The sequence below is a fragment of the Helicoverpa zea genome, chromosome 19, assembly GCF_022581195.2.
Source record: "Helicoverpa zea isolate HzStark_Cry1AcR chromosome 19, ilHelZeax1.1, whole genome shotgun sequence".
Lineage (NCBI taxonomy): Eukaryota > Metazoa > Arthropoda > Insecta > Lepidoptera > Noctuidae > Helicoverpa > Helicoverpa zea.
In genome coordinates, this window is record NC_061470.1 from 4,589,853 (window position 1) to 4,615,240 (window position 25,388).

The 25,388-nt window shown below is 38.7% G+C and overlaps 1 protein-coding gene across 2 annotated transcripts; it reads left to right on the forward strand.

Moving 5' to 3' along the window:
• The first annotated feature begins 5,220 nt into the window (after positions 1-5,220).
• Positions 5,221-25,356, forward strand: LOC124639291 (AP-1 complex subunit beta-1). 2 transcript variants are annotated; one of them, XM_047176559.1, is made up of 18 exons: positions 5,221-5,295; positions 5,485-5,671; positions 6,736-6,906; positions 10,527-10,724; positions 13,219-13,336; positions 13,722-13,912; positions 14,488-14,670; positions 15,183-15,365; positions 16,143-16,337; positions 17,022-17,114; positions 17,358-17,479; positions 18,456-18,646; positions 19,016-19,116; positions 19,515-19,619; positions 20,021-20,153; positions 21,165-21,282; positions 24,099-24,225; positions 24,574-25,356. In XM_047176559.1, the coding sequence occupies exons 2-18, from the start codon at positions 5,564-5,566 to the stop codon at positions 24,973-24,975; spliced, it is 2,739 nt and encodes a 912-aa protein (XP_047032515.1). In that variant the 5' UTR covers positions 5,221-5,295; positions 5,485-5,563; the 3' UTR covers positions 24,976-25,356. The 2 variants fall into 2 exon arrangements, with proteins under 2 accessions (XP_047032515.1, XP_047032516.1); XM_047176560.1 differs by having other exon boundaries at positions 5,264-5,369.
• Positions 25,357-25,388: the final 32 nt, after the last annotated feature.

Genomic DNA, 25,388 nt, shown 5'->3' on the forward strand with positions numbered 1-25,388 from the left:
TTTTGGCTTTGGTTTGTATTTCTTTATTTTATGCAATGTACACACTATATATACAAACTTAAACTACTTATCTTTATACAAATCTAAAAATAAAATACTACATACAAAATATATAAAAAACATATAACATATATAAAAGAACATCCTCCGCATCACTGTCCTCCGGAAACGTGCCCAGAAGACTGGCTGCATTGCCACGTTGAATGGCAATGCTAATTCTTTGTCCAAAGAATAAGCCCTCTAGGGCCCGATTCTCCTAAGTTAATACTGTCAAAATCGAATAGAAATCGAATCGCAATATGATCGCAATAGCAGTTTTAACCATATCGGGCATTCTGCTACTAATAAAAGACCAATCGTATTCGGTTGACATTTGATTGGTGTGCGATTGGTCTGCTATTTTGGTAATTTTGGTCTATACGGTAGTTTGCTGTACAATCATTTTGCAATCGTAAATCATTTCCAGACAAAATGATTCATTACTGAATGACAGAAAAGGATAAAAACGTTTATTTCAAAGAAAAAATAGCGGAATGCCACATACGCTTCAATCGTAATCGAGTCGGGATTGGATCGCAGTCGAACGTGAATCGTATGTTGCTTAAGTAAAATTAGGAGAATCGGGCCCCTGGTCACGCGAAGCGTCGACAAGCCTTTTCGCGATGTCCTTGTAAAGTAACCGCGAACTCGGGCCCCACGGTCCGAGCTTTTCGACCCCAAACGGCTCAAAACTATAATTTCCAATAAGGTTATTATATTTGCGCCGCTTGGTGGTCTCTGCAGAAGCTGCAGCCGCCCCAGCATAGCCTGCCGTGCTAGGAAGATGTGATGGCGCCAGGGTGTCGACGCATGTTGCGTCCCATACCAAGGGCCTACCCATCTTCCATGGCAACAACGTCATATCATCTGGCCTGTTTCCATCGTCATTAGGCCCTAACACGGCCCTAACATGGCTTGGGTCCATTAGGTTCTAACACGGCTGGTACGCCGGCGTGGAAAGAGCACGGCGTATAATGTCGTTAATGCTGGCATGCCGTGCAATACGACCAGCACTTCTGCAGCACGACAGACCATGGTGCCCGAGGCTGTCGACAGCTTCACCGCAATGGCAGCGATGCGGAGCAACACAGGAAGCGCCTAATCGAAGGCATGTAGCGATCTGGAAGGTGTTGTCATCCAGCATAGTGCCTATACTGGTTGATGGAATAACCTGCAACCATAGTCCAGATTCCCATACTCCCACAGCCAGCAGGCGAGCACGCTCGGCAGCACCATTACACGTATTGAGAAGATCATTCTGTGTGATGCTGCAGAGCGGCCCATCCCACTGTCTCTGAGAGGAGGGGTCACTGGACAAAACCGTATTTGGGCAAGTCATTTTCCAAGCATTCAACGCATCGGCCAAACACGGCACCCCAAAGTCCACCAGTGAGGAAGATAGAATTTTCCTAGTGAGACTTGCGGTGCTGTGGACCGAGGAGAGGAATGCCGGTAAACTAAGACTGGAAATTTTGCGGACGCCGAGGCTTCCCAAGCGAATAGGCAGTGAGGCCTGTTGCCAGGCTCGGTCGTCCAGGGCCACATTTAATATTAGAGAAAGGGTGTTCCTGATCATTTTGTCAACTTTATCTAATAGGTTCGGATGTTTCCACAAATGAGAAGAGCGAAGGATATATGTAAATTTTGGTCCGAAACAACAATATCGAATAAGGGTATATGCCAAATGTACATTAATTTTAAGTAACCTGTCCGAAATGTCATTGAAGTTTTGAATTTTTTCCTCTATAAAAGAGGAAGAAGAGTCGTCATAGATTGGAGACCCTAGTAGGCGAAGAGAGGCTTTCTCAATGATTTTTAATTGCGGAGCTATGGTATGAAGTTTTGAAATAATCGTTTGCCTATGAATGGTGGTGTCAGGAATGAAAATTTCGCATTTCGAAAAGTTAAGTGTGAGACCGATTGATTTGAATTTTTCTTTTAATAGTGTAAGATCATTGAAAACAGTATCTACATCGCCTCCTAGGGTGCCATCATCTAAATACCAGACGTTAAATTTTGAACTTAGTTGACGAATAATTGGATTTATAGCTAAACTAAAAATGACTGGCTCAGGAAGGTCACCCTGTTGACATCCAGCAGCAGATTCGAGAAAATGGTCTTTATATAATAATTTGGAAGGGTATCTATAACATTGCCAAAGGAATTTAAAAACTTTAGGAATTTCTTTTTTTGCTTCTGTCAACAGAATGTCCCTGTTTACGGAGTTGAAGGCATTCATGACGTCAACCTTTAAAATGGCCTCACAGCCCCCTTTAGAACCGAAACCTAACTGTAGGGGCTGGAATTTGCTGGCCAAAGATTCGCTGTAATAAGCACAGCTTATTTTGGCTACGATACGTCGGTAGGTGCTTACCTACGGCAATGGGACGAATGCCGCCATCCTTCTTGCGTAGGGCGCATAAGTTAGCCCCATACAAGACATCGATGACGGCATCGTGCACATTGCCGGCGAGCATTAAATTCATAAGAGCTGTCAGCTCCCTCAAAAGCGACTCACCAGCTTCCCCGGCGCTTGCACTCGTTAAGCCGTCGAGGCCCCCGGCGGAGCCGCTCTTGAAGGAGTTGACAGCCGAGCGCAATTGGATAGCTGTAATGTATAATGGATCTGTATCATTGGGATCGGGGAAGGAGAGGTCATTTGCTGCGACCAGGTGTTTACTCTCCAAGGCTGTAAAAGTATGGCGCGACCACATCGCTGCTAAAAAGTACCAGCCCCCGTTATGTCACCTTCCCCTAATTTGGATTCCACATGATGTAGAAGCCCTTTGTGGGGTAGACGTGACGGTAATTTAGGGTCAAAAGAAGAAATAGTACTCATACAGTTTTCTTTAATTTGGGCTGTCCAAGTTTTTTTAGATGCCAAACTTTTTTGAACATGTAGAACCCTATATGGGAAGGTTAATAACTGTTCCCAGGCACGTTCAGAGTTCTCTCGGGCAGCAAGGGATACACATCGTGCTAAACTTTTTGCAACCGACGGTCTTGCGCCACGAGGAACTCTCTTCAGAATGGGCACTGAATGCTTTGATTTGGAAAGTTGTTGCCAAAGGGGGGTGAGTGTTGTAGCTGTCGATGTGGTAGGGGATACAGTTTGAGAGCGAGCTTTATGTACTTTGCCAAAGTGCACCCTCAAGCCTCGTTCACCTTTAAAAAAACGTGCCTGTGGGGACATCTCACTGAGGTATCCAACGATATGGTAGGTTGACTGTCCGCATCACTACAGCCTTTTATGCCGTTCATATAAAAATATAGGTACTTACGAATAGAATATATTTACACTTATTTATTACTTAAAAATAAAACAGCACAAAACACTTCACAAAAAAAATTCAAAATAAAATCAAACTGACGTATGACTCAGCGAACCAGACAGTTCGGCGCAGTCGCGTAGGGCCGCGACAGGAGCCATCGCTCGGCAGGGCATCACGCTGCGTCGCGGCGCGCCGCATCCTGGCTGCAGCCCTCTGCGATTTATTATTTACAGCCACAACTCAAGGTGCAAACTGGGTGAAAAGATGGAGAGGTTTGTGGTCGCCAAAGCGGAGCGAAGTGGTCCGAAACGATTTACTTCAAAACCTCTGATAGGACCGAATCTTTGGCACCTTGCAACTAGTCTGACGTGAAAGAACTTTCATAGGGCTATTTGAAATAATAAATAATTACTTTGCCTGTTTTTTTTTTTTCAAAGGTATCACCCTACTGAAATGACTCCTCCCATTTGGTTGATGTTGTTGAGGTTATTATATAGTATCAGTGAAGTTAATGTGATAGTTAGTTCTATGACGAAGAGATTATTTATATTCGGTTATTTTTATGCACCCAGTAAGACTCGTACATACTTCTAACTAGAATACAATATCGATATTTGTTGAATCCGGTAGCGGTACAACCCTAGTAATGGCAGCCATTTTAGTTACGACTGCAGACTGACAGTAGGTGTGCACGTTTTTTTCGTGACATTTCCTGTCCCTATAGTTATATGTCAATGACTAAACCCACAAAGCGATTTCGGCCCGACTCGGGATTCGAACCCGAGATCTCGTGCTCAGCAGCCGCACTTGCGACAAATAAGGTAACAGGGGTAAAATGAGTAACACAAAGAATTAAACAACGGGGTAAAGGGCCCTTTGAAAGCACATAAAGATGTGGACTAGCAAGTACCTACATAGGAGGGTATACTACTACTAGACTACATAAGAGACCATTATAGCCTTCAAGGAGAGTATGTTAGAGCTTAACATAAGGATGTACAATTTACATAAGAGAGAATACCGGGGAGTTCATAGAGATGTAAAACAAGAAATAAGGGTGACGTCACAAATAAATTAGGGTTATAGGCATGCCCACTACGGCCGGATCGCTACAGGGATTGGAATCGGCCTTATGTCCAGCTCAGCGCCAACACAAGACTTGTCTTTTCCACAGTGTTACTCTAATCTTTCGACTTTGTCGTCCGACCACCACGTCATGTCAGCGATAATCCTTCGCTGCGCTTACCAGTCTGTGGATTCGTGTTTTATTTATTCGTACATAAGTTGTAATATTTTGTTATTTCATTTTCATTTTATTAGGTATTATGCAAAATATTATAATAACGAATTATCCTGATTTTTAAACGTTTCTGATATAAATAAAATTGCTTTCTTGGTTTCTGAACGAAATTAGTGATGTGATCTTTCAATTTATTTTGAATGAGAAATCGATGTGACTAAAAAAGATAAATCGATTATTGTAATGTTTTTCAAGTGTCACAGTGTATTTGTTTTGTGTATAATTTAACCGAACTCGTCGCTCGTAACGACGTTATGTACCTACAATCAAGCCAGATAAATATTTGATTCTGCGTTGCTGCATTAAAAAAAAACATCGCAAAGAGCTCAGAATTATTTCTTTGATCTGAGGCAAAGAGCTTAATATTTAAAAAGAAATATTAACACAAAGCTTTTTGTTGGGGTGCCGCTTAAACGATGCGTGTACGATGTTTTCTTTATTTGTCATTAATCAAATCTCGGAATCGAAGAGTTTTGTTAGTGCTTTTTTTATTTTAATGAGTGAATAAACGCTGAAAAATAAACACTGTTATTCAATATTTCAACTTCACATAACGTCACTGGCAGAAGCTAGTATTTATAATAAAATGCATTTCATTACTGAAGTAGCTAATCGATCATTAAGTTACTACTCGATACGACTGCACATCCCTATTATTGTTACGCCCCTTCCGTCGTGTCAAAAGTGCGTTTGCAAGTTTTATTACATTTGTTTTACAATTTTTAGACTTTAGAAGTAGATTTTTGCAATTATTTAACGTAAATATGATTCTTCTTTTAATTGGTTACTGATTTGTGTTTAAATTATCTTTTCTGCAAGTATTCGGTGCCGCAAACTGCCTGTCAAATTCATCTGATATTATCGATTTTCTAGGTCGGGTGTTACAAATAAAAAGGATTTTCTCAATCAGAGTGTAGTTAAATTATAACAGAAGTGCTTATAAGCAGCCAAGATGACCGATTCAAAGTATTTCACGACGACAAAGAAGGGCGAGATATTTGAGCTCAAATCTGAGCTAAACAGTGATAAAAAGGAAAAAAAGAAGGAGGCGGTGAAAAAAGTAAGTTTTACGTACTCTTTTTCTGCTGTAAAACTATATTCGTTACTCAATATCCTCATTTTGAAGTTAAAAGTACTGAAAGATAGGAATTTACACTCCAATGCCAAGAAACTTTCATGATAATTAGAATGATGACAAATCTGTCAATTTGGTCATAACCATATCATCATATTAACTATAGTTCGGCCATTCAGAGAATGCGTTCCTGACACGTCGCGATTGAACTGACGACGTAACTTTGCAATGGCGTTGCAGTTACGATAAAAATATTTTTGCTGGTTGTTTACCGTTTTAACAATTGAGGAGCATTAAAACAACATTATTATATCAATAATCAATGAATGTAGTTACGTCGTCAGTTCAATCGCGACGTGTCAGGAACGCATTCTCTGAATGGCCGAACTATAGCTGAATATTGGGAGGATTTCGTTAACTACTTCATACAAATAAGTAGTTTAAATGCTTCAAAAAGATGGCTTAAACACTAGTATTGCATAAGACCTTTTTTAGACTTTTATGAATAGAATGTAGGCACTTTTTTTGCCTTCACTCATAATGTACTGCCAAACCATGAATGATGTTAATTATATTAGCTGTTAAACGTTGCTTATGTTGAGGACTTCCTGATTATAATTTAGATACCAGCTTATCAGAAATATGAGTCATATTATATTATGTTTCTTTTTACCATCTTTGTTTTTGACAACACAACCAAAAAGTTGGCAAAGGCTATCTTTAGTTCATATTCCTATCTTTAATGCAGTTTTCAATATTTTGATACTCTATTATACTGCGGGTTAGAGACGTATTGTGTACCTACTTTTCTCAATTATATAGCAAAAGTGGATGGTGAAAATATTCTACTACAATTTTACTAACAAAGCAAGATTTAACTATACCCAAGATCCTCTGATCATCAACCAAATTGTAACTATATTTTATGAAAGAAAGCTTTACAAATTCACATTAGTCCCAAAAGATAACTTTTATATTTTTTATATTACCATTTTTTTTTAATTTTCTAGGTGATGCTTCAATAATAAATACATTCTCATTATTTCTAGGTTATCGCGTCAATGACAGTCGGTAAAGATGTCTCCGCTCTATTCCCCGACGTGGTGAACTGCATGCAGACCGACAACCTCGAGCTGAAGAAGCTGGTCTACTTGTATCTGATGAACTATGCCAAGTCTCAGCCGGACATGGCTATTATGGCCGTTAATACTTTTGTCAAGGTAATCACTGTGGTGTTATGTGTTGGTTTTTTGTGTTAGAAATGGGGATTGTTCGGGAAATGTTAGTTTATTTATTTATTGAATATATTTTCCACATTTTGTACAATGGGCGAGTTTAGTACATAAACTGCCTTTATAACATTGTTACTATAGTTCGGCCATTCAGAGAATGCGTTCCTGACACGTCGCGATTGAACTGACGACGTAACTTTGCAATGGCGTTGCAGTTACGATAAAAATATTTTTGCTGGTTGTTTACCGTTTTAACAATTGAGGAGCATTAAAACAACATTATTATATCAATAATCAATGAATGTTATAATTTTGTGCCAAACTGAGTGTCAAATAACTTGGTAAACAATATTTTTCTAAATCTATACTGCGCTATTACAAGGTTATGTCAGCGGTTTATATTTTGTAGTGCTGTGCTAAAAATAACAGGCAAGTATCGTAATCTGTTCTTATACAGTTATAATATAAAATAATACGTTTTGATTTTCTTTTTAAGAATTGGAAAATAATGGACTATAAGACTTAATTATAACGTTTATGAAATATAAAAATAAAACTATGACCAAACCGCATTTTTATACTTAGATTAAAAATGGTAACCCCAAATGGCGTTATGGGCCGCCATTTTGTGACGCTAAAACAGTCGTCCGTTGTCGTTTCGTGCGCATAGACCACGTTTTTCAAGTGTTTTCGATCTGTTTTTATTTGATTACCCGGCTTTTGTTAGACCGAGATATCAGGATTGATTCTGTTATTGATAATAATATAATTATACATGTAGGCGAAGATGATGATGAAGACACCACCTCCTCAAGCAAATCGGAGTCTGATTAATATTCTGTTCGCACATTCAATTCAATGTACTTGTAACAAAGAATAAATAAAACAATTTTATTATATGAATATTACCTTTTTTTGGTTTCCACTTAAATAACTAAAATATAAAACAAATGATTCCGCCAATTTAAAACGAAAATAATCTTAAAATAATGCGGCGGTTCATTTTGAAGGAACGGTAACGAACTCAGTGTTATGTTGTGCCCATCACTATAGTTCGGCCATTCAGAGAATGCGTTCCTGACACGTCGCGATTGAACTGACGACGTAACTTTGCAATGGCGTTGCAGTTACGATAAAAATATTTTTGCTGGTTGTTTACCGTTTTAACCATTGAGGAGCATTAAAACAACATTATTATATCAATAATCAATGAATGTTATAATTTTGTGCCAAACTGAGTGTCAAATAACTTGGTAAACAATATTTTTCTAAATCTATACTGCGCTATTACAAGGTTATGTCAGCGGTTTATATTTTGTAGTGCTGTGCTAAAAATAACAGGCAAGTATCGTAATCTGTTCTTATACAGTTATAATATAAAATAATACGTTTTGATTTTCTTTTTAAGAATTGGAAAATAATGGACTATAAGACTTAATTATAACGTTTATGAAATATAAAAATAAAACTATGACCAAACCGCATTTTTATACTTAGATTAAAAATGGTAACCCCAAATGGCGTTATGGGCCGCCATTTTGTGACGCTAAAACAGTCGTCCGTTGTCGTTTCGTGCGCATAGACCACGTTTTTCAAGTGTTTTCGATCTGTTTTTATTTGATTACCCGGCTTTTGTTAGACCGAGATATCAGGATTGATTCTGTTATTGATAATAATATAATTATACATGTAGGCGAAGATGATGATGAAGACACCACCTCCTCAAGCAAATCGGAGTCTGATTAATATTCTGTTCGCACATTCAATTCAATGTACTTGTAACAAAGAATAAATAAAACAATTTTATTATATGAATATTACCTTTTTTTGGTTTCCACTTAAATAACTAAAATATAAAACAAATGATTCCGCCAATTTAAAACGAAAATAATCTTAAAATAATGCGGCGGTTCATTTTGAAGGAACGGTAACGAACTCAGTGTTATGTTGTGCCCATCACTAGTCGTGACTAACTGATAGGTGTCAGGAACGCATTCTCTGAACGGCCGAAGTATAGTCGTGACTAACTGATAGGTGTCAGGAACGCATTCTCTGAACGGCCGAAGTATAAGAGTTGTTTTCAATAACACAGTTGTAATAAGAATTTCTAAGTTCTGTCTGTTTTTATAGATTTATTAAGTAGTAAGATTTATCAAATTAACATTTCCTGAATAATCTACCAATTTGTGAGTTTCAATAACTTTACTGTGTTTTCTCTGCATGGGTTGAATATCTTGAAAAATTTACCAAAGAAAATTGTCAAATTCTACAAAAAAAAATATGAGCATGGCAATGGGCATAGATTACAAAATACAAAAAAAACTTCAAGAAATCAATGTTTAATTGTTTTAATGTATTTAAAAATTAATAATAATAACTACTGTTTGTAGTTATTTGTGTGTGTGACATGTATTTTTTATCGTTTTTTAATGTCTACTGTACCTATAATGATGGGTGGAAGGATCTACCAACATACCAGCTTGTTAAGGTAACAAAATGATCCAGAAGAACCAAAATCAATTCATCTGATTGTAGATTTACACATTGATGTTGTTCAAAGATCAAAAATTTTGTCTATTTTGTAAAAATTCTTGAGAAATTTCTGTCAGACAGTCCTTAAGTTCTACCTTTTTTTTGTGTATTATAACCTACTAATTATAGTTGACAACTGTATAGCAATTTACCATGTATATTGAAGATCAATATGAAATTATAAATATAATTCAGTAGTTTGACCTCATGGTAAGCAACTTATTATGCTTGCGTAAAAGTAACTTCCATTCTTTTTAAATGAAAACTTGAGAAAAGTCTTGCCTTTGGGTCTTCTTACATTATAAACTATCATCTCATCCATATTCTTCTATTTCATTGTAAGTATTTTCAACTTTCTGTCATATAAATTGATGACTTAAGAAAATTTTTGGCAAAAATTGTCTAACAGAAATTTAATAAAACTCAAACAAAATTAGCACTTACTATCCCAACTTAACCACCCTGCATGCAATCTATAGGAAAATTGTACATTGCATGATAATAACTTATCATCACAAATATTATTATTATTAACCAAATATTTTGTACCGAACCCTGTCACTAGCACAAAAAATGTGTAAATCTACATAATAATCGACAGTATTGAAAAAAAAAAACAAGTATTTATTGAAAAATCCATGCCTCATACTTTATTATGTTTAGAAGCACATCGGCTATTATTTTATTATATTATATCCCATTTATTATGAGGAGGAAACTTTATGGTCTGAAAATAAATATTGAGTAATTTCACCAGTGAGAACATTATAGCTGTATTTTTCTTTAACTTGATTGTCTTTGCATAATAAACTAACCTTTTTTTTTTCAGTTTTAAGTCAATATAATACAATATATTGATTCTATTTTGCTCTTCTATTTATTATTTTTTTTCTTTTATGGGCCGCTTTGGCGTCAGAAAAACTAAATACTTATTTCACAAAATACATATTCAATCTAATATTCTCAGACCAGAAAGCTACCTTCAATGCTTATACAAAAATTGCTTCAGTATGATTGATGTGTTGCTTCTCTTTTCTTTTTATACACAATACCAACACAAACCACGTTGACTCCAGGACTGCGAGGACTCGAACCCATTGATCAGGGCTCTGGCCGTCCGGACCATGGGCTGTATCCGTGTGGACAAGATCACTGAATACCTGTGTGAACCGCTGCGGAAGTGCTTGAAAGATGAAGACCCGTATGTAAGGAAGACTGCTGCGGTCTGCGTTGCTAAGCTGTATGATATTTCTTCGAGCATGGTGGAAGATCAGGTTGGTTGTTTTCTGATATTTTTATTATATGACTAGTGGTATCCATTCATACGTTTCCATATGAAACAGTTACAAAACATACATACTCCCAAAGTTATGTAACTGTATGTCGCACGCTTAATCATATACTGACGACCGATTAGAGTTGTCAAAGTTTAAATAAGTGTACCAAGAAGTTTATTTTAACGCCTTCTTTCGGCCGATCTCGGAATTTTTTCGATATCTTTTTTCTAGGTGGAGTTAGACCCATATCTGTCCCTTTCGAACTCAATCGTTTCGGCAAACTTTTTTACGAGACAGAGACAGATATCAGTTTATGACTCATTATCATAATAATAAGAACATACATTGAACAAAACACGGACTCATTTCAAAATATGTCACCAGTATCAAAATCATACTTCATAGTATAAGGACCCATACCTTAATAATGAATATTCTTTAGTTATGTATTAAATAAAACACGGACTCATTTCAAAATGTGTCACCAGTATTAAATCAATGTAACTATATATTTTATATTAAACTGACGCATCTTGAGGAACAATTTTTTTAACCGATTAATTTATAGTAAAAAAATCTATATTTCTTTAAAATTATATTCAAATACAATAACTCACTTTATCAACTATCCCTACAATACATTATTTCATTATATAAAGTTATTTTCTTTGAGTAATTAAGCCATTTTGTAAGGTAAGTCAGGTTTGCTAAATCGTTTTTAGCGATTTCTTGAAAAACATCTTTTTTTAGTCATGTCAATATATGATTAAGCGTGCGAAGTTTTTTTTTTTTTTTTTTTTTCTCTTCTCTGGGTATATCTGCAATCAGTCGTAGACTATGAGCAAATTTTTTGAGTGCACTGTGTCATGTCGAGTGTATCTCCCAGCGGAGATAGCTCCTCATCGTGATTGACTAGACCTGGTCTACGATGGCCCCAGGATCACACGCCGTTTTAAACGGGTTTCACGCCCGGTACTTATTAGCTGGACTGCTAGATCATTGGGATGATTTTCTAGCCTCTTTTTGTAGCTTTCAGCATTGTATCGGATCTCCTCTTTTATTGTGCTAATATTCAGGTTCTCATGTATCTCCGCATTCGTAACAAACCATGGAACATTTGCTATTGATCTTAGGATAACGTTTTCAAGTCGTTGTAAGATATTTATGTTGGAGTCACAAGCACTACCCCACAGTTGAATACCATACATCCAGCCTGGTCTCAGTATGCTTTTGTAGATTAGGAGTTTATTATCCACAGAGAGTTTAGAGTTTCTTCCCATTAACCAATACAGATTTTTATGGCGGATGTTAAGCTCGTCTCTTTTACATTTTATGTGTTTCTTCCAAGTTAGTCGGCGGTCTAGATGAATACCGAGATATCGTACGCTATCGTTGTGGGTTAAGATATTATCACCAAGAGTGACTGGTGGACAGTCACCGCGTCTCAGGGTGAATGTCGCGTGAACCGATTTGTTGACACTGGCTTTTATTTTCCACTTGCCCAACCAGACATTTATTTCGTCAAGACCCCTCTGTAACGTATCTGATGCAGCAGTAGAGTCCTTGTTTCGGGCTAAAATGGCTGTATCATCAGCATAGGTGGCAGTCATAACTCCTGGTACTTCTGGCAGGTCGGCAGTATACATGGTGTACAATATGGGACCAAGAATAGAACCTTGGGGTACACCCGCTCGAATGACATGGAATGACGATGTGGCATCACCCTCTCTGACTTGGAATAATCTATTTGACAGATACGAAGCCAGTAGCAAGTAGTAGCTGTGAGGAATGTTGCATTTGATTTTATAGAGTAATCCACTGTGCCAGACTTTGTCGAATGCTTGCTGGATATCAAGGAACACTGCAGAGCAATATTCTTTCCCTTCAAGTGTGTTCCTTATTACATCACAAACTCGATGCACTTGTTCTACTGTGGAATGCTGTAGTCTAAAGCCAAACTGGTGATCAGGTATTGTATGGTTGCTAGCAAGTATAGGCAAGAGTCGTCTCAGCAATATTTTCTCGAATAGTTTTGAGAGAGTGGGTAACAGACTAATCGGACGGTAAGAGGCAATTTCATGAGCAGGTTTGCCCAATTTGTGGATCATTACAATTTGCGATATTTTCCACAGGCGAGGGAAGTATTGTACGCGCAGGATGCCGTTATAAAGTGTCGTCAGAAAAGTTACTGCCTTTTTCGGTAGCTCTTTCAGTACTTCTTTGGTTATCAGATCGAAAAGAAAGAAGCGTGCGAAGTGACTCACATTTTATAGTGCAGAGTTTTAAGTAGGTTATTAGAAAAATTAGATAAATTGATCAATTGCCCTGAATTATTTCAGTCCATTTATTTATAGCTTATTTCTGTCACTCGTTCTGCGCATTCAACATTCTTTATTTAATTAATTATTAGTTAAAATAACTAAATTAAATATTTTATTTTTCATTTATAGTAAGTTAAACACTTGATTCATGTTCTTGTATTTTCTACCAGGGCTTCTTAGACCAGCTGAAGGATTTACTGAGTGACTCCAACCCTATGGTGGTCGCGAACGCCGTTGCCGCTCTCTCGGAGATCAATGAAGCTAGCGTGTCGGGACAACCTCTTGTTGGTAAGTATAGTAAACCTTACAAAATATTTATAGTACCACTTTAACAGTAATCAGTGGGTGCAAAATAATATTCAACATATGCTGAAAAACAGTGCAGCTCAAGATTCTTTACCTCTCTACACTGGTACTCAGCTGCACACAGTTATGATTGGAAATCAATCCCAATGTAGTTGGGTAAAAGCTGGGCTTTAGAAAGGAGTTTGCCCCCATTCATCATGACATATATTCTGAAATTCCATTCTTAAGATAGTCATGGCATACCAAATAAAAAACCGCTTTCCCACTACAGCAATTAGTTGGTAAAAACAGCCAATTATCCCAAAACAACTGGCTTCCACCCAAAATCCATAGACCCATATTTACAACCAAACTCTTTCGTCCACAGAGATGAACGCGCCGACCATAAACAAGCTATTGACAGCGCTCAACGAATGCACGGAGTGGGGACAAGTGTTTATATTAGACGCCCTGTCTAACTACTCGCCGAGAGATGCGAGGGAAGCTCATTCTATTTGTGAGAGAATCACCCCCAGGCTTGCTCATGCTAATGCTGCAGTTGTGCTGTCCGCTGTTAAGGTAACGTCTTCCCTATATTATAAATGAGAAAGTCTTTCTGTCTGTTAGGCTGTCACGCAGAAAATAATGAACCAATTTAATTGAAATGTGTTACACAAACAACCTGGGAAAGGACACAGGTTACATTTTATACGAGTGGGGGAAATAGTTCCTTTAGGTTCTCGGGTTGCTTAAGTTATTAGTTTCATCTGCTTCCTGATGGAACTACTTCCCGTACCCAGGTTAACCATTGGTAATTCTAATGTATTATTATTACTGGTGAGTTTCATCGAAATTCGTTGAGCTGTTTGCCCGTCAAGAAGTAAAAAATTAAGTTAACTTACAAAATACAACAACATACCTTAGTGTCACTCGGGGATAGTGTTTCCAAGATAATTGGTCTTACTACAAAAACTTAAACATGTGTCAAACACTTGTCTAAAAAAGTGTGGCTGCAAAATGGACTTTTTTTCAACGTCATAATTTGTAATTGTTTTAGACAGGTATTAAACTGACGTTTAAAAGTTTTTGTGGTGAGACGGAATTTATTTAAGCGGTTCAACTGGTATTTTTACAAAGAAAATGTATCTCTCCAGGTGCTGATGAAGCTGATGGAGATGGTGTCGGAGGACACGGAGCTGGTGAGCACGCTGTCGCGCAAGCTGGCGCCGCCGCTCGTGACGCTGCTGAGCGCCGAGCCCGAGGTGCAGTACGTGGCGCTCAGGAACATCAACCTCGTCGTGCAGAAGCGCCCCGACATACTCAAGCATGAGATGAAGGTATACTAGCTGTTAGCTGCAGCCGTGTTGAATTGGTAAAAGTAGCTTAAGTAACTCCTGGTTAAATCAGGTATCTGCCAGTGAAAATAGTACAGCTATTTCAGACTTGACAGACAGACAAAAATGATAACCGCCTACTTTACGAAGGAAATTGTAGTTTCTGCATCCCAAAGTTCGCCAAAAAATTGGTTTAGCCATGAGATGTCACAAACATACACACAATAACAAACTTTGCCTTCATAATATATTGTATTATGAAGGCATATAAGGCATAATATATGGTATATGGTAATAAATTGAGAATGAGCAGTAGCTATAAACTGCAAGCAATAAATCTCAAGAATGAGGTTCCCTTAATTTTTTTCGGCTATGTATTTTCTTTTTCAAAAAGCAAGGGTAACATCATTAACTAAAACTTCCTTTTAATCGTTACCCATATTACCTTCAACATTTTTTTTTTACCTTACCTAATACCCATCAAACCTATAACTACAATTACCCCTCTTCCGCAGGTGTTCTTCGTGAAATACAACGACCCTATCTACGTGAAACTCGAGAAGCTAGACATTATGATCCGGCTGGCCTCGCAGGCGAACATCGCTCAAGTGCTCGGCGAGCTCAAGGAGTACGCTACGGAGGTGGATGTGGACTTCGTTAGAAAGGCTGTGAGGGCTATTGGTAGATGTGCTATTAAGGTAAGAATCTTTTTATTTTAATTTGAAGTTTTGTGGGAAGAAAAATAGGGGTGTATTTAGGGCACATTTTCACACAACATTTTCTACAACAAACATTTTTATTTACTAAATAAAGATGTTTGTTGGTTTTGCCCGTTTTCGGTGGGAACTATTCTCCGCAACCGGCTAAAAAGAAGTCTAAAGCCTTCCTCGATAAATGGGCTATCCAATACTGAAATAATTTTTTGATTTTTTTTTATTTTGTTTATTTTATTTATTTATTTATTTCTCCTCACAATGTTTTGTTTATAACTAAAAACGGTACAATTACTCAGTCTTATATGTATTACATATGTGAGGAGCTGGTGTCCGTGAAAGGCATGGGATGCCTGTGTTACGGATCACCAGTGCCCCACCCATCGGACATGTAGATTCAATTTTGACTGGATGCATTTCATACATAGCGTGACATACACAAAATAGTAAAAATTTTCAACTGAAAATTAAGTAGGTATGTATACAATTTTGGAGTGATATTACTAGAGACAGATAAAGATTCAAATAAAGAATTTTGCAAGTAAAGAATTATTGCAGTAAGTAGTTCTTGAGTTCTTCAAATCTTGGAAACCAATAAAAATGTCTGGAATCTAGACAATTCTAATCATGCATGGAATTTTACATAAAAATTTAGAATTAAAGCCTGGATAAAAATACAATCATGTCACATTATAAAACAACCAGTGCTGAGTTAAATATTTAAATTAAACCCATATTTTAATAGTCCAATTTACTCCTCAGGTGGAACCATCAGCCGAGCGTTGTGTATCAACTCTTCTGGAACTCATCCAAACCAAAGTGAACTACGTGGTACAAGAAGCCATCGTGGTGATCAAGGATATCTTCCGCAAGTACCCCAACAAGTACGAGAGCATCATCAGCACGCTGTGTGAGAACCTTGATACCTTGGACGAGCCTGAAGCCAGGGCTTCCATGGTGAGTTGCTGTAGAATGAATAATGGTTTATATTACACCATTAATAGTTTGTGATAACATTACCAGAGAAAAAAATATGCCTGTCTACATTTTGGTAGATAGTTAATGTGGTAGGAAATTTTAAACAAAAACATATTGACGAAATAAACAACTGCTTAAAGTTATTATTGTATATTCTTAAATTTTTAACTTTAGAACTGTGACATACCAGAGACATTTAATGATTACTTAAGCCATTCCTTAGTGAAGGATTTGTATGACATTCCGTCACTAAGGAGCGACTTAAGTAATCATTAAATGTCTCTCTCTGTCATCGGTTTATATAAAAAGTCATGTTTAAATTAAATAGTTAACTGCTGCCTACGCATCTTCGTCTAGCGTACTTAGTAAATTTGAATGAAAAACACGAATAAACGAACCCAACTACAATTAATGTAGTCGTCAAAAATTTGCGAACACTACAGGAGTCGGGAGGTGGTTGACAATCTTTTATTTTACAAGCCTGTACAGATACCGGCACGGATATTGGGCTCTCGGCGGAAGAGTGGGGATCGCTTTGCGCACCCGTACGCATAAGGCAATAAGGCAGTAAATCGCTTCTGCGCAGGTGAAGGTCATGGCCCGATATCCGTGCCGATAACTGTATGTATCTCATATATTGTTACACTAATGTGTTTGATACAGGTATGGATAGTGGGCGAGTACGCGGAACGTATCGACAACGCGGACGAGCTGCTCGACTCCTTCCTCGAGGGCTTCCACGACGAAAACGCACAGGTAATATACATTATTCAATACATACATACACATTACGATATATGAGGATAGTACCGTCTAGGATAGTACTATCCTTCCTGTCGTCAAGCGAATCTGCTATATTTTGCAGCAATGACTTGTGACTCTTTAAATACACGCCATATGCGAGTACCTGTGGTTGAAAGTTAGTTGCGAGACGTCATCAAGTTTGGTGACAACTGTACTTATTAAAAGCCGATTGTTAATATAGTGTTATTTATGCAGGTACAACTACAATTGCTGACAGCGGTGGTAAAGCTGTTCCTCAAGCGGCCGGCAGACACGCAGGAGCTGGTGCAGCACGTGCTGAGCCTCGCCACACAGGACTCTGACAACCCTGACCTCAGGTACAGCATATATATAGCATCTACAGGTACCACTGCAACTGCTGACAGCGGTGGTGAAGCTGTTCCTCAAGCGGCCGGCAGACACGCAGGAGCTGGTGCAGCACGTGCTGAGCCTCGCCACACAGGACTCTGACAACCCTGACCTCAGGTACAGCATATATATAGCATCTACAGGTACCACTGCAACTGCTGACAGCGGTGGTGAAGCTGTTCCTCAAGCGGCCGGCAGACACGCAGGAGCTGGTGCAGCACGTGCTGAGCCTCGCCACACAGGACTCTGACAACCCTGACCTCAGGTACAGCATATATATAGCATCTACAGGTACCACTGCAACTGCTGACAGCGGTGGTGAAGCTGTTCCTCAAGCGGCCGGCAGACACGCAGGAGCTGGTGCAGCACGTGCTGAGCCTCGCCACACAGGACTCTAACAACCCTGACCTTAGGTACACCATCATCATCTTCCGAGCCTTTGCCCAACTATGTTGCGGTCTGCTTCCAGTCAAACCGGATGCAGCTGAGTACTAATGTTTTACATGGAGAAATTGCCTATCTGATCCCCTCAATCAGTTACTCGGGCAACCCAATCCCCCTCGGCAAGATTGGTTGTCAGATTTTCTGTATTCTGACTACCTGTAACAACTATCAAAGATTGATGACAGTTGATATAGAGAGTGAGACAATTGATAGGATGATAGGACGCATTATATACGAATAACTCTGAAGACAGTTATAGGGTATTTTTGTTTGGCTATACAATGTTATCCGGGACACTGCTAAAATTACGAGAAAACCGATTAATGTAAAAAACTTTCTTACATTAATCGGTCTTCTTTTCATTTTACACAGTGCATCCATGTCTTTTTTATTCTAACTCTCCCATAGTGCGGGATGATATTTCTTAAGAAGTAAGAATAGCTTTTGTACTTGATTATTACATAAACTATTAAACAAATAAAATTTATCCTTATCTCTCAGGGACCGCGGTTTCATCTACTGGCGTCTCCTCTCAACGGACCCGGCAGCTGCCAAGGAGGTAGTCCTGGCTGACAAACCCCTCATCTCTGAGGAGACCGACCTTCTGGAGCCTACACTCTTGGATGAGCTCATCTGTCACATCAGCTCGTTGGCCTCCGTGTACCATAAGCCGCCCACCGCTTTTGTTGAAGGTAGGTTTGACATTAAGTTTTTGTATGGTGTAAGAAGTATAATTTATTTTGGATGAATTTTCTGCATGTTTTTGTCATTAGTTACCACAGATCTTCAGTCAATATCTTTCTGATAATTAAAAGAACAAAACAAGTTCAAGATTGAGTATGTTGAAGTATAGTCTTGCCACACTTGGTGGGGAACATTGTGCTAGAGTCCCTGTGAAGAAACCATTTTGAGGTATCAGCAAAAGGAAAAGGTGTGCAAAGGAAATATACTACAAGCTTATACCTGTACACAGAAATAGTTGGAAGTCGCCATTAAGTTTGGTGAGAACATCACATTTTAAACAATACAATAAAGGCTTATTTTCGTGTTTTTCTCGTCAGGTCGCGGCGCGGGAGTGCGCAAGTCCCTCCCCGCGCGCGGCGCCGCCACGCACGACGACGCGGCGCCGCAGCCCACCGTCATACCCAACCAGCTGCACGGGGTATGTACTGCTCATTTTATAATATCTTATAATAATCTGACTCTTAGCGGGATGGCCAAGAGATGGCCTACCTAATACCTAAATTAGTGTTAAAGTATATGGATAAGTACAATTTAAAAGAAATAATCAACAAACCAGTTCGGTTTTACATGGGTTTGTTACAAATATTGATATGACGCGTAATATTCCTGATTATGAGTTGAACAGTGCTATGATTCCATCTCAGTACCTAACCAGAAATTGTTATGTCTATGTGTGTGCAAAATGAGTCTGCGGTGCAGACAAACTCAGATATATTTGCCAAACCGCAGCCTCGAATAAAAATTAAAAATATCTTATTTATTTATCAAATTGATTTCGTTACATAAACTGTCTAATTCCATACTTTTGTTTTTAAGGAATCCCTCATCGGTGACCTGTTGTCTATGGACATCGGCGGTCCCCCTCCCGCCCCCGCACCTACCTCCAACCTGGACCTGTTGGCTGGCGGACTCGATGTACTTGTAAGTTATACTAAGTTATTCAATTATCATTATGTATTATGTATATGAAATAAAATCACAGATTTTTAATTATTTGATTGCCATTCTAGTGATCAAAATGTGACTTCAATATTGACCCAGCAGTTTAGTCAGTTTAGTTTAGTTTTTAATAAAAATGACAAGTAAAAATCAGGTTGTGGTCAGCAAAACATATTTCGCCTGCAAAAGTGCAAAATATATTTTTGCCTAAGTGCACCGCCAACGTAAACGTTTATTAAAAAACTGATTTCTATTTTCACGTCAAAATTTCAATGCAAATTGTTTTAAGATGAAACGTTTATGTCGTCCGTGAAGTTCGGTTGATTGACAAGTTAAATAAATATTGACTTAATCAACATTTATAAATATAATGTTAATGACAGTTGGGCGGCGGTCCCGAGCCGGCGACGACGTCGGGCACGACGGGTCTGCTGGGCGACATCTTCGGCGTCAGCGCAGCGCCCGCCTCCTACGTGCCGCCCAAGCAGTGCTGGCTGCCCGCTGACAAGGGGAAAGGTACGTAAAACGTTATTTTTAGGCTGTCCGTCCGCCTATTACAGACTGTATTTAAGATCTGTCATAGCTAGACAGTTGACATCTTCACAGATGTACCAATGTTGCCATATAAAATAAGTATTTTAGGGGCTACCATAAACAAACTCTTGTAATCTACTGTACTGTAATACTGTATTGTACTACTAACTGTTGGGAAGCTATACTATCCCCGAGTAACGTAGGCTATATTTGGCCACGTATCTCGGGAAATAACTAGAAAGCAGTAGATTAATATTTATTGCGGAAGGCTATACGTATGTACTAGAGATGGGTAACTCAGGAGTGATAGATAAAAAAGATATGCATCTTTCCGTTCTAATCACTCACTCTTTGTATCAGTTCAAATCTGAATGTATCAGTGTATCCTTAACAACTCATTCAATCGTCGTCCTTTTGTATCTGCGTCGCACTCGCACACAGCGTTCAGCGGCTGGTGTCACGGTGTCTCATCGGAAAGTCCAGACATCTCTTTCGCACCTTCCTACTTAGAATGTTCTGTCGCACTTTCTCGATACCGAAAATAAGTGTTTGACCATTATTTTTATTTATTTATTCGACTTACACGGCTTTAACAGCCAATTACATAAATCGTAAACTTACATTTAAAATGAAAATTAAAAACTTAAAAATAATTAAAAATCTTAAAAATATTATAAACTGATATACGAATCTATCTATCCTAAAAGAATCTACCACTCGTAGTTCGTACTGATTTAGTGATACATTGGATTGAATTGAACGAAGCGAGTCACTCTGAGCAACAGTACAATGTCACTCGCGGATTCGAAAGGATATAAAGATACAAAAGATTGATACATATCCCAGTGATCAAAAGATACATATCAATCTTTTCTTTTCAATGATACGTTTTTCCCATGTCTAGTATGTACTTTTATTTTTGTATCCAGGCGCGCGAACAGATAGTGAGATTATATTACGATACACACCCATAATAATATTGTTTCTCTCTAGGTCTGGAGATCTGGGGTACGTTCAGCCGACAGAATGGACAGCCGCGCATGGAGATGACGTTCACTAACAAGGCCATGCAAGCCATGAGCGGGTTCGCCATACAACTTAACAAGAACAGGTCAGATATATATTATTGTCTCTGTTATACATTACTTTTAGGCTCCGTTTTGATATAGGATTCTTGTTAGATTTATTTGTGCCAGATAAAATGATGGTGGGCAAATGTAGAAAGTTTTAATTTAGCTATAATATTTTGCTGATCATAATTTTTTTACCTGTCTATTAACAACGAAACAACTTTACAAATCAAAAGCCCATTGATGTTTTTTGCTAGCCTAAGCTATAGTTGGGTATTCGTCATTCGTCTAATCTGTGACAGAAACTTATCCAGGCATGAGTTATGTAATGAAATAGCTGATTTCGGAGCGGTTTAGATGTGACAAAAATTATTTACTTAAAAGGACAATGCTATTCTTTGTATGGAAGTTGGGCTCAAGAGTTGCCCGCAGTAACTGCATAGTGTATTATGTTCCATAGGCTTATAATAGGTCCCAGACCGAAATATTTCGAAATCTATCCCAGGAGTGCTGAGAAAAACTGGTTTGACTCTTATTCAATACTACGAAAAATATGCTTACGAACTCTTAACTATTCCACTTTTATTACCTTAATTGAAATGCATTATAATATTAATCGACAAATACGAGGTATTGAACGAGATTTTTTTTTACCGACTTCAAAAAATGGAGGAGTTTCTCAGTTCGTTTGTATTCTTTTTACGTAAGTACGTGCATAACTCCGTCGTTTACCAACCGATTTAAACAATCATTTTATTGTTTAAAAGGATTTACTTTCCAAATAGTTCCAGGGTCCAGGGTCTGGTGATAGAAACCTTAAAACATTATGGAACTCTCGGAAATTGTAAGCACATATCGAATAAAAACTTGTCATTCGGGTATATGTCTCCGACACCACAAAACTGTGGAGGTTAAGACCTGACCTGACGATGGAGACGACAGTGAGACGAGGGAACTCCTCAACGGTATCTATTTACTACCTCGTGTTTGAGCTTATTTTATTCGTCTTGATAAGATTTTTCCATTGCCATTAAGGATTTGCATGACGCTGCTCGAACTTAGGACTGATTGTGGTAGATAGAGACTGAAAAGCAAGAGAAACAACAATTACCTTTAAACGTCTATTTCTGTTTTTTTTTTTATCCTGTTAACAGTAAAACCACTATCTATCTGAATGTTATTTCAAGAAAAGAGGTTGTTAGGTTTGTGGCTGCTTAAAATGGCTTGCTAACAATGGCTGGCTAACATTAGAACTGGTTTTTCTCGGGACCTCTGGGACCGATTTCAAAAATATTTGGATTCCGTCTTAAGAGTGAAGTAAAAAACCTATTTTAACCATTCCCACTACTGGGCAAATGGCTTGGGCTTCATAAACTGACTGTTCAAGTTGGACATTAGAACCGGGTTTTCTCGGAACCTCTGGGACCGATTTCAAAAATATTTGGATTCCGTCTTAAGAGTGAAGTAAAGAACCTATTCTAACCATTCCCACTACTGGGCAAATGGCTTGGGCTTTATAAAGTAACTGTTCAAGTTTAACATTTGAACCGGTTTTTCTCGGGACCTCTGGGACCGATTTCCAAAATATTTGGATTTCGTGACAACAGTGAAGTAAAGAACCTATTCTAACCATTCCCACTACTGGGCAAATGGCTTGGGCTTTATAAAGTGACTGTTCAAGTTTAACATTTGAACCGGTTTTTCTCGGGACCTCTGGGACCGATTTCCAAAATATTTGGATTTCGTGTTAACAGTGCAGCAAAGAACCTATTTCGACCACTTTCACTACTGGGCAAATGGCTCAGGCTTTGTTAAGTGACTATCTATGGAGAACATTTGAACCGGTTTTTCTCGGGACCTCTGGGACTGACTTCAAAAATATTTGGATTTCGTGTTCAGAGTGCACTATGGAACCTATTTTAATAATTCCCACTACTGGGCAAATGGCTTGGGCTTTGTTAAGTGACTATCTATGGAGAACATTTGAACCGGTTTTTCTCGGGACCTCTGGGACCGACTTCAAAAATATTTGGATTTCGTGTTCAGAGTGCACTATGGAACCTATTTTAATAATTCCCACTACTGGGCAAATGGCTTGGGCTTTATTAATTGACTGTTCTAGTTTGACATTAGAACCAGTTTTTCTCGGGACTTCTGGGACCGATTTCCAAAATATTTGGATTTCGTGATAACAGTGAAGTAAAGAACCTATTCTAACCATTCCCACTACTGGGCAAATGGTTCAGGCTTTGTTAAGTGACTATCTATGGAGCCTCTATCTGCCTCGTTGGTCTAGTTGTCGCAAGTGTGGCTGCTGAGCACGAGGTCTCGGGTTCGATTCCCGAGTCGGGCCGAAATCGCTTTGTGGGTTTTAGAAGACTCACAAAGCAGCCCGAAGCCTGGAAGTTGGTGATTGATTCACCCGTGCATCGGAGAGCACGTAAATGTCGGTCCTGCGCCTGATCTCTTTCCGGTCGTGTCGGATTGCCGTCCCATCGGGCTATGAGAGTGAAGGAATAGGGAGTGCACCTGTGTCTGCGCAAATGCTTGTGCACTATAATATGTCCTGCGCAGTTGGCTAATCTCCTTACATGAGAACAGCCGCCGTAGCCGATAATCGGCTAGGAGGACATCATCTATGGAGAACATTTGAACCGGTTTTTCTCGGGACCTCTGGGACCGATTTCAAAAATATTTGGATTTCGTGTTCAGAGTGCACTATGGAACCAGCTGAAACTACTCCCACTGCTGGGCAAACTTTGAGCCCACACCCTGGCATTGTCCTTTAAGTTGGCAAAATGTCCTCCTTTATAGAAATAAAGGTATAACTATTAAAATGATAATTATTTCCATCTAGTTTCGGCGTGTTCCCCGTGGGCGGGCTGAGCGTGGGCGCGGTGGGCGCGGGCGCGGCGGCCGACGCGCCGCTCGCGCTCGCCACCACCGGGCCCGTGCAGCGCATGGACCCGCTCAACAACCTGCAGGTACATACATACATACATGTACTTTCTGCCTGATCTCTCCCCGATCGTGTCGGGAAGCCGTCCCTTCAGGCTATAAGAGTTAAGGAATAGTGAGTGGACTTGTGTCTGCGCTAATCCTGGCTGAACATCACGTATGAGAGCATCCGTAGTAGCCGAATTTTTGGCTATGCAAGTAAAGAAAATCTGACCTTACAAGCCAGCGCGAAAAGTTCGTCTAACACAAAGTAACTACAGAAAAGTATGGTCCGTATAAAACGTTGCCTAAAAAATTGATTTTTACTGCGTAGTTTTGTATGGTATATAATAGTACTTACCAATTACTTTACCCACCAATAAATTTACCAACAGGTAGCGATAAAGAACAACGTGGACGTATTCTACTTCGCGTGCCTCATCCCAGTTCACATCCTCTTCACTGAAGACGGACAGCTAGACAAGCGAGTGTTCCTCACCACATGGAAGGAAATACCGGCCGCCAACGAGGTCCAGCACACACTCTCTAACGTCACTGGGACCGCTGACTCCATCGCACAGAAAATGACCTTGAATAACATCTACACTATAGCTAAACGAAACGTTGAAGGTCAAGACATGCTCTACCAGTCGCTAAAACTCACAAACAACATTTGGGTGCTTCTAGAATTAAAACTTCAGCCTGGCAACCCAGAAGCTACTCTCAGTCTAAAATCCAGGACGGTCGAAGTCGCCTCTTGCATATTCCAAGCTTACGAAGCCATTATCAAGTCGTAATCTCACACTACGTTATATATATATGTTGGTCTAAGATGTTAAAGTATTCCTATTGTAAGTTATAAAGACTTGTAATATGTAAATTCCATTTATTGATGTATGAATGTTTATCGCGAGAGTTTAGTCTTATTCAAATCAAAAAGCCTCAAAATATTTACGCAGCTGTACAATCTGGATTTTTAATTTAATTAAAAACTAGAAAGAAATAAAATGTATAATTTGTATTCAGAGATTATCAATGAAATTATGAATTGTATAATATTTATGAAACTGCTGTAAATGTGTGCGGCGTATGTTCTATAGTATAGTAGCTGTCATAGTTTGGTAAACAAACGAACACGCTATATTTAAGACGTTATAATAAATTTACGTTATACACAATGTTTGTTTCCATTGAAATACCATGCCAATAA